The sequence below is a fragment of the Tubulanus polymorphus genome, chromosome 4, assembly GCF_964204645.1.
Source record: "Tubulanus polymorphus chromosome 4, tnTubPoly1.2, whole genome shotgun sequence".
Taxonomy (NCBI): Eukaryota; Metazoa; Nemertea; class Palaeonemertea; order Tubulaniformes; family Tubulanidae; genus Tubulanus; species Tubulanus polymorphus.
The window spans coordinates 16,248,634-16,261,024 of NC_134028.1; the positions used below are offsets into that span (position 1 = coordinate 16,248,634).

Below are 12,391 nucleotides of genomic sequence, written 5' to 3' on the forward strand. Positions count from 1 at the left end.
TAAGAATTACGAAAGTTCTTGTTTGATGCTTTCATCTACCAACGCAAACCATAAATCAGTCTATAAACAACAATTCTTTCTCGGTTCTTCTGCTGTGAGATCTGGCAAACATTCAGAAAATCTTTGTATAAAACTTTTAAATAGTTGGAACCATATTTGGTTGGGTCGGAACAATGGAGTGTATTTATAATGAGGCTCGTGAAGGGATCACGCTGATACTTGATGATATTCCCGGCTACTTTCCGTAAAAGGAAAAACCGGAAGTTTAGGAAGATGTGGTTGTTTTGCTTATCCTGTATTAAAATAGAATTAGTTAAATTGTAGATAAAATAATTAGTATAAGTATTTCAAATAATTTAAGAATTGATAATCAATCACAATGTATTCCGAATCGTAGTTAATTATAATAATTAAAAAAGAAACAATGAATTTGTACTGTAATTAGAAAAGAAAACAAAGTTTTGAAAAGATATTTAATTTGAGTAATCTAGATGTTGTTTAAGAACAAATTGTTAGTAATCGCTAATGTTTTAGAAAAATTAATTTGTGTTAAATGTTAAAACTAGCTGTCTGAAGTTTCTGTTGTCTGTATGCGCCCGTTGGTAATTCACAGACAATAGCTGCTCTCTCAACAACAACTAGCAAGGAGTGAGTAAATCACAACGCGTCATGATAGGAGGGTTGGAAGAAAAAGTTTATATCAGCAAATCAGTTTCTAAAAAACCTTTAGATCAGCAAATCAGTAGGGCTAAATTTTCCGTAACTAAAAACGGTCATGACAGTTGGGTAGCTGCTCCTTGTCAAAAAGCGGAATACCCTGCGTGGGAGAATCGGAATTCTGAGAATGCCGGTTCTTTCTACAAAAGGGGGCCGCTATCGAGAGAGAGGAGAGAATCTGTACCTTAGTAAGACGAGTGTCGACAGCAGGACAGGAGAAGCTTCGGAACGATAGGGATTCATATACAATAGGGATTAGGAAAATCATTCTTTGTTCAAGGTAAATAAAATATATTATCTTCAAGATTATCATCCGGTATTTCAATTTATTCATTCGGATTTGTGCACGGACACGTTCTCTCGCCAGGGCCTTACTCAAGTATTTTATAGATAACGATTAAAGAGAGGATTGTGACCGGTGTATCAATATAATGACTTATTTCACTAAACACAACCATATAAATGCAACTCAAACACTAAAAAACCTCCTTAAAGGGGGTAGAAACCTTGCATAGATTATACTAAACTAGATCATTACATAACTACTAAAATACAATATAGACTACATGTATAAAATTTAAAAAACAGTGCACTTGTTTTAATAGGTAGAGAAAACCGATTGTCCTTAAACGCGAGTTATTGCAGCAAAATAGTTAAAATAACAGATTAAATGCCAGGTACAAGGAGCACGCAAAGTCTTACGGCTAGTCTGCTTCTACTAATCCGCATAGCTTGGCTACCAGTCTACGGAATTCACTAAGAGCTTTTTCACGGATGCAGCTCAAACATAACCTTTAGAGTCACACTCAACTCTGACTACCCTACCGAGTGCCCACGAGTTACGCACCGATGATTCCATAATAAGGACAACGTCCCCAACTGCGACGTTTCGACGCGACCGAGACCATTTTGAACGAACTTGAAGCAGCGCCATATATTCCTCACACCATCTTTTCCAGAACAACGATGCCAAGTATTGAACCTGACGCCACTTACGCTTCGCATACCCATCTTCTTTAGAGAAGACGCCGGTTGGGAAATCAGATTTCGGATTCATGAGCAGAAGATGATTTGGAGTGATGGGTCTCGGATCGTTATGGTTGTTCATGTCCAGGTCGTACAGTGGACGATTGTTGAGTATCGACTCCGCTTCGCAAAACACTGTGCTAAGCATTTCGTCGTTCAGGGATTTCGATTGCCCGCGCAGCAAGTGGAACAGAATTTTGCGTACCGATCTGATCATTCGTTCCCAGATGCCGTCGAAATGTGAGGCTAGCGGAGGGTTAAAACTCCACTCGAAATGCTTTTCGAGGCAAAACCGTGATATCTTATCCTTATCCAGACTATCCAACGCACGCTTCATGTCGGCATTGGCACCAACTAGGTTGGTGCCGTTATCAGACCGCATTTCTTCGATCGCCCCACGCCTAGCTATAAAACGCCTTATAGCGTTGATACATGATTCCGGATCTAACGAATACTTGCAGGTGAACAGCCATAGCCATAGCGCTTCGCAACGCTGCGCCCAGCTTTTACATCGAAGGGGCCGAAGTAATCCACGCCCGTGTTTGAGAACGGTGGTTTGTCGGCCGCTAAACGCTCTTTCGGTAAGTCGGCCATCTTTTGTTCGACCTTATCGCCACGATATTTCCGGCAATCGACGCACTTCGCTATTATCGATTTGATTAGACCGGCGCAATGAGTAGTCCAGAACCTTTGCCTCACATATCGCAGGATAGAATTCTAGCCCATGTGGCCTACGGCGGTGTTGTCATATCGCGGAAAGACGGAATCGCGGAATTTTCCAAAAACGCGGAATTTCTTCATTTTTACTATAAATAGAAAACGGTTTTTCCCACGGGGATACCCACTGTCGGACAGGGCACCGGACCGATTGATGCAACGAGTTAGGTTCGAGTCCCATTATTTGCAGGCAATTTTATAAGGAATTATTATATTACGATACCGTTGACTGGCTGCCACCTGTAGAAGAAGTCAGAATCAAGTGGGGTGAAAGAGACCAGGCACCTAATGTCTATTTCTACTGGGCAAACTTCGGTTATCGAAGTTCATCGACTTTTTGAGAACTTCAGAAACGAATATTATCAGATAAATATTGAGCACGTTCGCGGTGTCGGACCGTAGTTGTAGATGGTTGCAAACATGAAATCCTACGACCAAACAAGTACCGGTTCAAATTCCTTCGTCAAATTCGTCCAGTACCGGTACCAATAAGATTCTTTTGATCCAAATAATCAGCATAGGAACATATATGTTATAGCAGTCACAAAGAAAACATTAAAAAAACGAAACCATTTTATAGTCTTTCATATCATTTAATTCTAAAAGATAAACCACATTCGCTTATAACAACAATGTAGACACACAACACGCATGAACAATCCTAAGCCAGAATGAAATATACATAAAGTCTATTTATTTTCGTCTGACATCGATCCAGTTCCACAGTTGTGAGTTAACTCTGAGTTACTTAGAATCAATTCATTTCCAATGTTTTAAATCCAGAGACCAGAATCAAATCTTAACTCGGAACTGAGTCCTGGAGAATGACCCATGGTGTCATCACAAATCCTACGTTTACGTACCATTGATTTGTATTCCTTCAGTAAATGCAGCGATACTCTGTATCACTGAATTCGCAAAGCACGTATTGCCTAGGTTCTACATTATTTGGAACAGTATCGTTAAGTTGTTGACTGGCGATATAATAAATTATCAAATACTAATTCCCGGTGTTGAAAACCTGGGTCCGATGCCCTGTCCGACAGTGGGTATCCCCGTGGGAAAACCCGTTTACTATTTATAGTTAAAATGAAGAAATTCCGCGTTTTTGGAAAATTCCGCGATTCCGTCTTTCCGCGATATGACAACACCGGGCCTACGGCTATGTGCGCATTTTCCAATAGGAGCAACGATATGCGAGAGGTTTTCGATAATACAATTTGGTGTTTCTGGTCGAAAGGCACTATTGCGCGTTCAAGACGACCACCGAACCGAATCATATCATCGTTCAGGTATACGTCGAGACCTTGCAGCTGGCTAGCTCGTTTTACCCGTGCATCGGTTTTCAGCTGCTCGTGCTCGGAGCTGAAGGTATTCCGTTGCGAATGCTTTACTAGGAGCAGCTCTGCCTCCTCTATGACAGATCGATTTAGGAACGCGGTTGTCGCTCCGGCGGGTTTCGTCAGGCCAAGTTTTCTTTCCTCGGCCGATTTACGGAGTCTTTTCGCAAACAGTAGGAGCCACGCCACACCACGCTTCATACGCCACCAATCGGAGTAATGTTCAATGAGCTTATCAATAGGCTGCGTAATACGAACGACCGAAGTAGCAGCGACGGGTGTTTTTAATTCGCTACTGTCGACTAGACTTCGATCCACGACGTCGAGCGGCCAATCCGATTGGTCTTTGATAAGGAATTCTGGTCCGTTAAACCAGATCTCATCCTTCACTGGGGACTTGCTTGGTTGCAAACCTCTTGAGACGATGTCTGCTGGGTTGTGTTTTGTGTCGATATATCGCCACTGAGAAACTTGACTGCCGTCTCTTATGACGTTTACTCGGTTGGCCACGAATGTTTGGTATCTCGCCGTATCATTTGCGATATATCTTAGGACACTCTTGCTGTCAGTCCAGTAGAAGACTTCGTCGAACTCGATATCTAGTTCTCTTGCTACCATGCTGTGCAGGCGAACTGCAACGGTCGCAGCGGTGAGCTCCATGCTTGGTATGGTTATCTTCTTTAGAGGCGCAACCCTAGATTTCGAGATTACCAAGCTACACGTGACGTTGCCGGACGGGTCAGCCACTCGCGAATAACAAACAACGCCATACGCCGTTTCACTTGCGTCGGTGAAGTAGTGGAGTTGGAACTTTAGCGCATCTGATCGTTGAGGGGCGAGGCATCGTGGAATCGAGACTAGTTCAAGGGCGGTAATTCCGTCGGCCCAGGCTTCGAATCGCCTTTGTTTGTCTCGGGTGATGGCTTCGTCCCATCCGATGCTGTCTCCGCACAATTCTTGCAGCAGGATCTTGGCTGGCAGAATATACGGCGACACTAGCCCTAAGGGGTCGTAAACCGAACTAACGACTGACAAAATACCCCGACGAGTGGCAGGGTTGTTTCGATCCAAGCTAATGTTAAAGGTTAGGCTGTCGTTTTCGACGTCCCAGGAGACGCCTAGGGCGCGCTCTGTTGGCAGTCGATTATTGTCCAAGTCTAAATCGACGCTTGGTGACCATTCTTCGTTTTCATGACGGCGCGACTATTACTTATTATTTTGTGAAGGTGGAAACCGCCTTCCTGACATATGTATATAATGTCTCCCAGGATGCGGATGGCTTTTTCTTCGGAATTGAGAGACTTCAGGCAGTCATCTACGTAGAACGAACGCTTAATTCCTTCTACAGCTTCGGGTCTTCTTACGACGTCTCCATTCTCGGCAGTACGACGTTAGGCTAGATTAGCGCATCAGGGGCGGATACGGGGGGGGGGGGGTGCACCTTCAACCTTTGATATAGAACAACTAATTCCTATATACTCTTAAAAATATTCATATATATATATATGAATAACATATAAAATGAATAACTTCTAAATCAATTTAGTAACAAATATTTATATTTATATGTGTTAAATTCTTATTTTTAAACATAAAAGTAACGAGTAATTTACGAGTGAAATAATTCATATTTAAAACAGTGAATATTTATATTTATATGTGTTAGATTCTTATTTTTAAACATAAAAAGTGTGAGTAAAGTGTGAGTGAAATAATTCATATTTTAAACATATTTCAATATTTATATTTAGTAATAGGAAAAGTGGGCTTTCATACCAGAGGGCGGAGGGCGAGCCATTATAGATAGATAGATAGATATATTTTAAACATATTTCAATATTTATATTTGTATGAGTTAGATTTTTAAACATTAAAAGTGTCAGTAAAGTGCTTTCAATCAGTGGTTAGAAAACCGGCAATTCTATTTGAGCCTTATATGATATAATACATGACTCTTATTTTTTACAAAAAAACACCTGTTACATTTCATGTAAAGAACTATTAAAAAGGTCTATAAATTCACAGCAGTCACAGTGTTACCATGACACCTAGACATAATGAGTCATAATCCGCAGACACATTAGATCATTCTGGAAGGCGCGCCCGAACTGAATAGATGATGCATACATAACGTTTAGGATTTACCCATCGAAACGCAATTAGGAGTTTATAGTTTACAGTTCTAAATCTAAATGTAAGTACTGTTTTTGGTAGTTATTAGGGCTACTAAATATGAAACCTTTAGATATATTTAAGTGTATTTAGTATATCTTTTAGATAGCTAGAGTTACCACTAATATCTTTTAGATTAATAAAATGTCATACGCATTAAGAAGCGATAGAGAAACTCAAGATACTCTTTCTGAGGAATCGACAGCAATGGATATCAAACCAATAGAAATTGGCGTAGAACCACAAGAATCACAAAAGATCGACGAAGAAACTATATAAGAATTTCAAAAACATAAAGACTACTCCAAAAATTCCAATGATTACGTTTAACATTTGTTGATGTAGTTAAATATTTACCGGCAATTGAAAAAATGTTTGTATTTATAGATTTTATATATAGAAATTAAATGATGTATTGGATGAAACGACTGAACATACTTGTATATGTATTGTGTAAATCTGCTTGGTGAATTTTCTATGTTCGGTCGTTTCAATTTTACAGAATAAATATATGATTATGATTAGCGCATGCGCATTAAGCAAAAGCGCACCTGTATGCGCGCTTTTGCCTAATGCGAACGCGTTTGAATATTTTATTTTCGGTTGTTTCTATTTGCATAATGAATATATAATTATGCGTTTGAATATTTTATGTTCGGTTGTTTCTATTTTACAGAATTTACAGAATGAATATATAATTATGAAAAAGCGCGCCTGTATGCGCGCTTTTGCTCAGTGGTATGATTAGTATCCGAAATGACTTATCAAGGGCAGCGAGGAATGAAAAAGGATGACGTTAGTCGAAGAAATGGAAGAGGATTCTAAAATATAAATCAATTTTATTGAAAATATGTATTATAAATGGAGTCAGAACAATCACAAGCTATAAATGTAACAAATAGTGTTATTAATATTTATCAGAAGACGTGTTGTAAAATAAATAAACAACTCTCGGAATATTATAATTATAAAACTCAGAAAGATGGTAAGCAAAGTTATTGTAAAACGTGTAGTAAACTATATAGTAAACAATATAAAGCAAATAATCCAGAAAAATGTAAAGAAAAAGATAAACATTGGAGAGTAAATCACCCAGATTATATGACAGAATACGTGAGACAATGAAGAAAAGATAATCGAGAATATTATAATAATTATCAAAATAAATATCAAAAAGAAAGATATCAAACAGATCTAAATTTTAAATTGAAACAATATTTAAGTTCAAGATTAACACATTTATTCAGTAAAGAAACACATTCAGAAACACTTTCTAATTTGTTGGGTTGTACAGATAAATTTCTCAAATCATGGATTATATATCAGTTCAATGATGAAATGAATATTAATAATTATGGAAATTATTTTCATATTGATCATGTGTTACCGATATCTAAATTTAACATGAAGGATGAATACAATAAAAAACTAATTTGGAATTGGAAGAATCTAAGACCTTTAGAAAAATTAGAAAATAAAATCAAATCTAATAAACTAGATTTACAGTTATATTTAGACCAGTTAACAAAGGCAAAGAAATTTATTGATCAATGGAATAATAATTCAAATAATGAACAATACAATAAAACGTTGAGTCTTTAATAAGCGGTTAAAGAATAATAGAATTTAAATAAAAAAATATTAAAAAAATAATAATTTCAACTAGCTACTGAATTATATTATATTTTTAATATTTTCTTTTGCAATTCTCGTTAACACTAGATTGAATAGATTTTGAATGGGTTTGAATAAAAATTCTATAACTTAACTAAGCTAGTCAATTTAGTATTAACCTAAACAGCTATTAGTATCATTTTATAATACTTATAATATTTTTCTTATATAATATTGAAAAAACATTAGATGATTTGGGCATAAGTGATAATAAGGATATTCCGACCAAAATTGAAAATAATATTAATCTTAACATTGATTATGAATACTATTTAACATGTGAGCACCATCTTGAACTATTGATTGCTGGTGGAAAATCTAAAGAGTTTATTGGCAAATAATAACTTTTCAAGAATTAGATGCTATGAAACCAGATAAAGTAATCAAACATTTCAAAATATATGAAGAAGCTAGATTAACTAGAATAAATGACTCTATAAGTGATGGAATAGTAAAATGTTACTCTAAATTATGTAACCGGATAATACCAATAGATGATGAAAATAAATTATATAGTGATTTAAAAAATGACTACTTAGTTATGACAGAATTACAGAAATGGGTTGGATACGCTTCATTTCAATTAGGTGGAATAATGACATTAATTTCTACTGGAGTTATAACATTTTCTAACATTAAACCTATTGAATATAAAGACAAAAGTAAATCAGATAATATTGAATCAGAACAAAAATTAACTAAAATAAATAAGTGATAGCGTTAAGAAAAAACCTAGATCCGAGAAACAAATTAAATGGGCAAGAGAATTAGGTAAAAGATCTGCAGAATTGAAAAAAAGCTAAGAAAAAGAAATTAACTGATTAAGTCACAGACATTTTCTGATATTGATTCAAATAATAATCCATCTAATAGATTCAGCACAGCTGAATCTCATAATTACTTATATATTACAATTGGGTTAATTACAGTTATTATATTCTCTGGTGTAATATATAAATATAAGTATAAATCTGATTATAACAATAATGATTCCAATGATAATAAACCTATTATACCAGAAAATAAGTCAAATCATAAAGCCATTGAAACTAAATCTGAATTATTATTAATGGATTAAAATAAGATGAAAAAAGAACAATATTTAAGAGAGTTATATTATAACCCAGAAAGTGAAGTATCATATTCTAGCGTTTCAGAATTATGGGATGAAATTAAATCTGATAATGAAAATGGTAATATAGAATATAGTGGTTTAAAATTATGGTTACAAAATCAACCAACATATCAAATCCATAAGAAAATGGATAAAACTTATTTAACAAGAAAAGTTATGGTTTCATATATCGATCAACAATGGCAAGCTGATTTAATTGACATGAAGAACTTAGAAGAATACAACAAAGGATATTTCTGGATATTGAATGTTATAGACATATTCAGTAGATACGCATGGTCAATTCCAATCACAAATTAAACTGGTATAGAAGTAACAAATGCTTTTAAATCAATATTTAAAGAAGCTATTCCAGATAAGATACAATTTGATGAAGGTAAGGAATTTTATAACAAACATTTTAAAAAACTATTATCTGATAACATTGTAGATTATTTTTCAACACACTCAGATAAAAAAGCATCTACTATAGAAAGATTTAATAAAACATTGAAAACTAGAATGTGGAAATATTTTACTGCTAATGACAAAAAAAACATAAATATATCGATGTGCTAGATGATTTAGTGAAAGGTTATAGTAATTCTAAACATAGTTCTATAAACATGAAACCTATACAAGCTAGAAAAGAAGATAATTCGGAAATAGTTTGGAAGAATTTATATGGAGCGTTTGTTACACATGATTTTGGAGAACCTAAATTTAAAATTGGACAACACGTTAGAATATCTAAATATAGAAAAACATTTTATAAAGGTTATACCCCTAATTTTACTGAAGAAATATTCAAGATTAAAAAGATAATATTGACTAAACCTTTTTTATATAAATTGGAAGATATAAAAGATGAAGAAATATTAGGTTATTTCTATGAACGAGAATTATCACTTGTACCAAATCCAGATGATATAGAATACAAAATAGAAAAAGTATTGAAAACAAAAACTCTTAAAGGAAAAAAGTATTCTTTGGTGAAAAATAAAGGATACGATGATAAATTTAATGAATGGATTTTATCTAGTAAAATTAAAAGAATAAATGAATAAAGATTTATTTATATTTGAACCGCATAATATGTTAATAACTGGGGTAACCAACTGTGGTAAAACACATTTCATATTAGACTTGTTAGAAACTATTTATAAGAATCATTTTGATAATATAATATTATTCTGTCCTACTTATGAAATGAATAAAACATATTGAATAACACATTGAATAAATACATATTAAATACCTTAAATACTTAAAACGCCTTTTTTATTTACTATTATTTATACAATTTTCAACCAATTTATTTTCTATTTTTTCAACTAATATATGAATAAGTTTGAAAATAATAAAAGTTATTTATTATTACTGAGGTTTCAATATAAATTTTTAAAAAAATTATTATTTAAGGTATTTTAAGTATTAATGTATTAGGTATGTATTAAATACGTGCTAAATACATAAATACTTAAAACCCTTTTTTATTTACTATAATTTTATACAATTTTCAACCTTTATTACTTTTTGAGTGTTAGATAATTAACATTACTTTCTTAATCACTTTCATACTCATTCTCCGATTCATCAGACCCTAATAATTCATTCAACCTCTCCGTATCATCATCAAAAGTTGTTTTATTGATATACTTATTAGTGGTCCAAACTATATCTTTATTTTCTACTTGATGTTTCATAGAATCTTTATTATCAATACGCTTTCCTGTAACTATATTTTCATTGTCATCTTTCTTAGTGTTTGACTTTAATATTATATTTACAAAGTTTGATCCTAATATTTTTTTAGCAGCAGATAAATCTAATTTATCATTACTAGGTTCATTAGATAAAAATTCACCAAATGAATCTTTATAAAAATTTTTACCGTCTACTTTTTTATTTGAAACAAACTTTGTTACATAATTAAATGGGTGTTCTATAAATTCTCTTATACCAACACGATCTATTACATTAATAATATGTGAAGCTGTATTCATATGATTATTCCAATTTGATGGATTGTTTGAAAATTCACTTTAACAATAATCACAATAATTTCTATTTTCACTAATATTTAATATTATTTCATTATTTGATGTAGAAGGTAAAACATTATTTGATGTAGAAGGTAAAACATTATTTGATGTAGAAGGTAAAACATTATTTGATGTAGAAGGTAAAACATTATTTAATGTAGAAGGTTAAAAATTATTATCAATTTCATTACTAAAATTATCAACAACTTCTCTTTTATTATTATCGATTTCTATTAGTTTAGTTTTATAATTTTTGAAAATGGGATCAAATATCAAAGCTATATTACGAGGTATTACATAATATAAGTCATCATTATTTTCATATGTATCGATGTATGGAATATGTTTATATACTTTACCTGCATCCATTTATTATAAAAATTTTTATTAAAATTAAAATTCTAATACATAACACTACTTAATTGAGAATTTACAATATTTAATTGTGCGTCAGATATAATATAAATCTGCATTTTGAAATTTAGGCTTTCTTTGTTCTTTTTCATGAATAATTGTATTCCATCTTTAGTGTTCTGTAATTTTTTTCCAGAACCATGTAATGAATTATCCTCTGTTGTTCTAAAATCTAACCATAATGCATATTTATTACCGGTATAATAATCAATTTGATTAATATTACAATTTTCAGATGATTTTACTTTTTCATTCATAAAATGTTTTCTAATTTCTGGCCATTGATCTATCATTCTCATTCCTTGGCAAAATATTTTATTTGCTATTCCTTCGATAGTTATTTCTACTTTTGTTTTTTCAGGATTATAATAATTATCAACATTTATTGCGCCATTAGAATATGTTGCAATTGTAAAAAATATTAATATACCTTTAATAGATCTTCTTGGGAAGTTAATATTCTCATTAATTATTTCATCATTTGCATTAATAGTTACAGTTTTAAATTTATCAATATAATCATATAATAATGAAAATCCTTGATTGTATTTAGTTTGAATTGTGTTAGCAATATTTTCATCAGTTACTGTATCATATTCTAAACATATATTCGATGATTTATAACCCATATCTTAAACAACGCTAGATAATACAATTTCATTTACAGGAGCAAATGTTATTTCGAATATAATATCTTCTTGAATTGCATATTTATATAAAGGTGCATTATTATTTATCAATTCAAAATCTAATGGAATTTTATATTTGCTTCCATAAATCTTGTTTATTTAATTATCTACGTCCATAGTTACCACTGCATTATTAGCTACAGATGTTAATTTATTTTGGTTTTCTGATTGGATGCCTTGAAATATCATATTATTTCTATTTTCTTTAGTCAACCATAAATCTTTATAATGCATAAATAAATTATAATCATCTAATGAGAAAACTGTTTCTGGGCCAATCTTTATAGTTAATTTTTTAATCAAATATCTTCCAACATTATCAACAACATAATTATTATTATTACCGGTTAATTTTATATCGGCTGATAAATAAATACTATTTGGAACATAAAAAGTATTTTGTGTTAATCTAGGGTTTCTAACATATAAAGTTTCATCGGGATTAATATTAGAAGGATTATGAGTAATTATATGATGTAATCT

The 12,391-nt window shown here is 32.5% G+C and overlaps 2 protein-coding genes across 2 annotated transcripts; both read right to left on the minus strand.

Moving 5' to 3' along the window:
* Window positions 1–1,498: 1,498 nt before the first annotated feature.
* LOC141904336 (uncharacterized) lies at window positions 1,499–2,337 on the minus strand. Its single transcript, XM_074792922.1, has 2 exons — window positions 2,199–2,337; window positions 1,499–2,148 (listed from the first exon to the last, which is right to left on the minus strand). The coding sequence occupies exons 1-2, from the start codon at window positions 2,335–2,337 to the stop codon at window positions 1,499–1,501; spliced, it is 789 nt and encodes a 262-aa protein (XP_074649023.1).
* Window positions 2,338–2,923: 586 nt separating this feature from the next.
* On the minus strand, window positions 2,924–4,460 carry LOC141904337 (uncharacterized). The gene is made up of 2 exons (XM_074792923.1): window positions 3,621–4,460; window positions 2,924–2,956 (listed from the first exon to the last, which is right to left on the minus strand). Exons 1-2 carry the CDS (start codon window positions 4,458–4,460, stop codon window positions 2,924–2,926), a joined length of 873 nt encoding a protein of 290 aa, XP_074649024.1.
* Window positions 4,461–12,391: the final 7,931 nt, after the last annotated feature.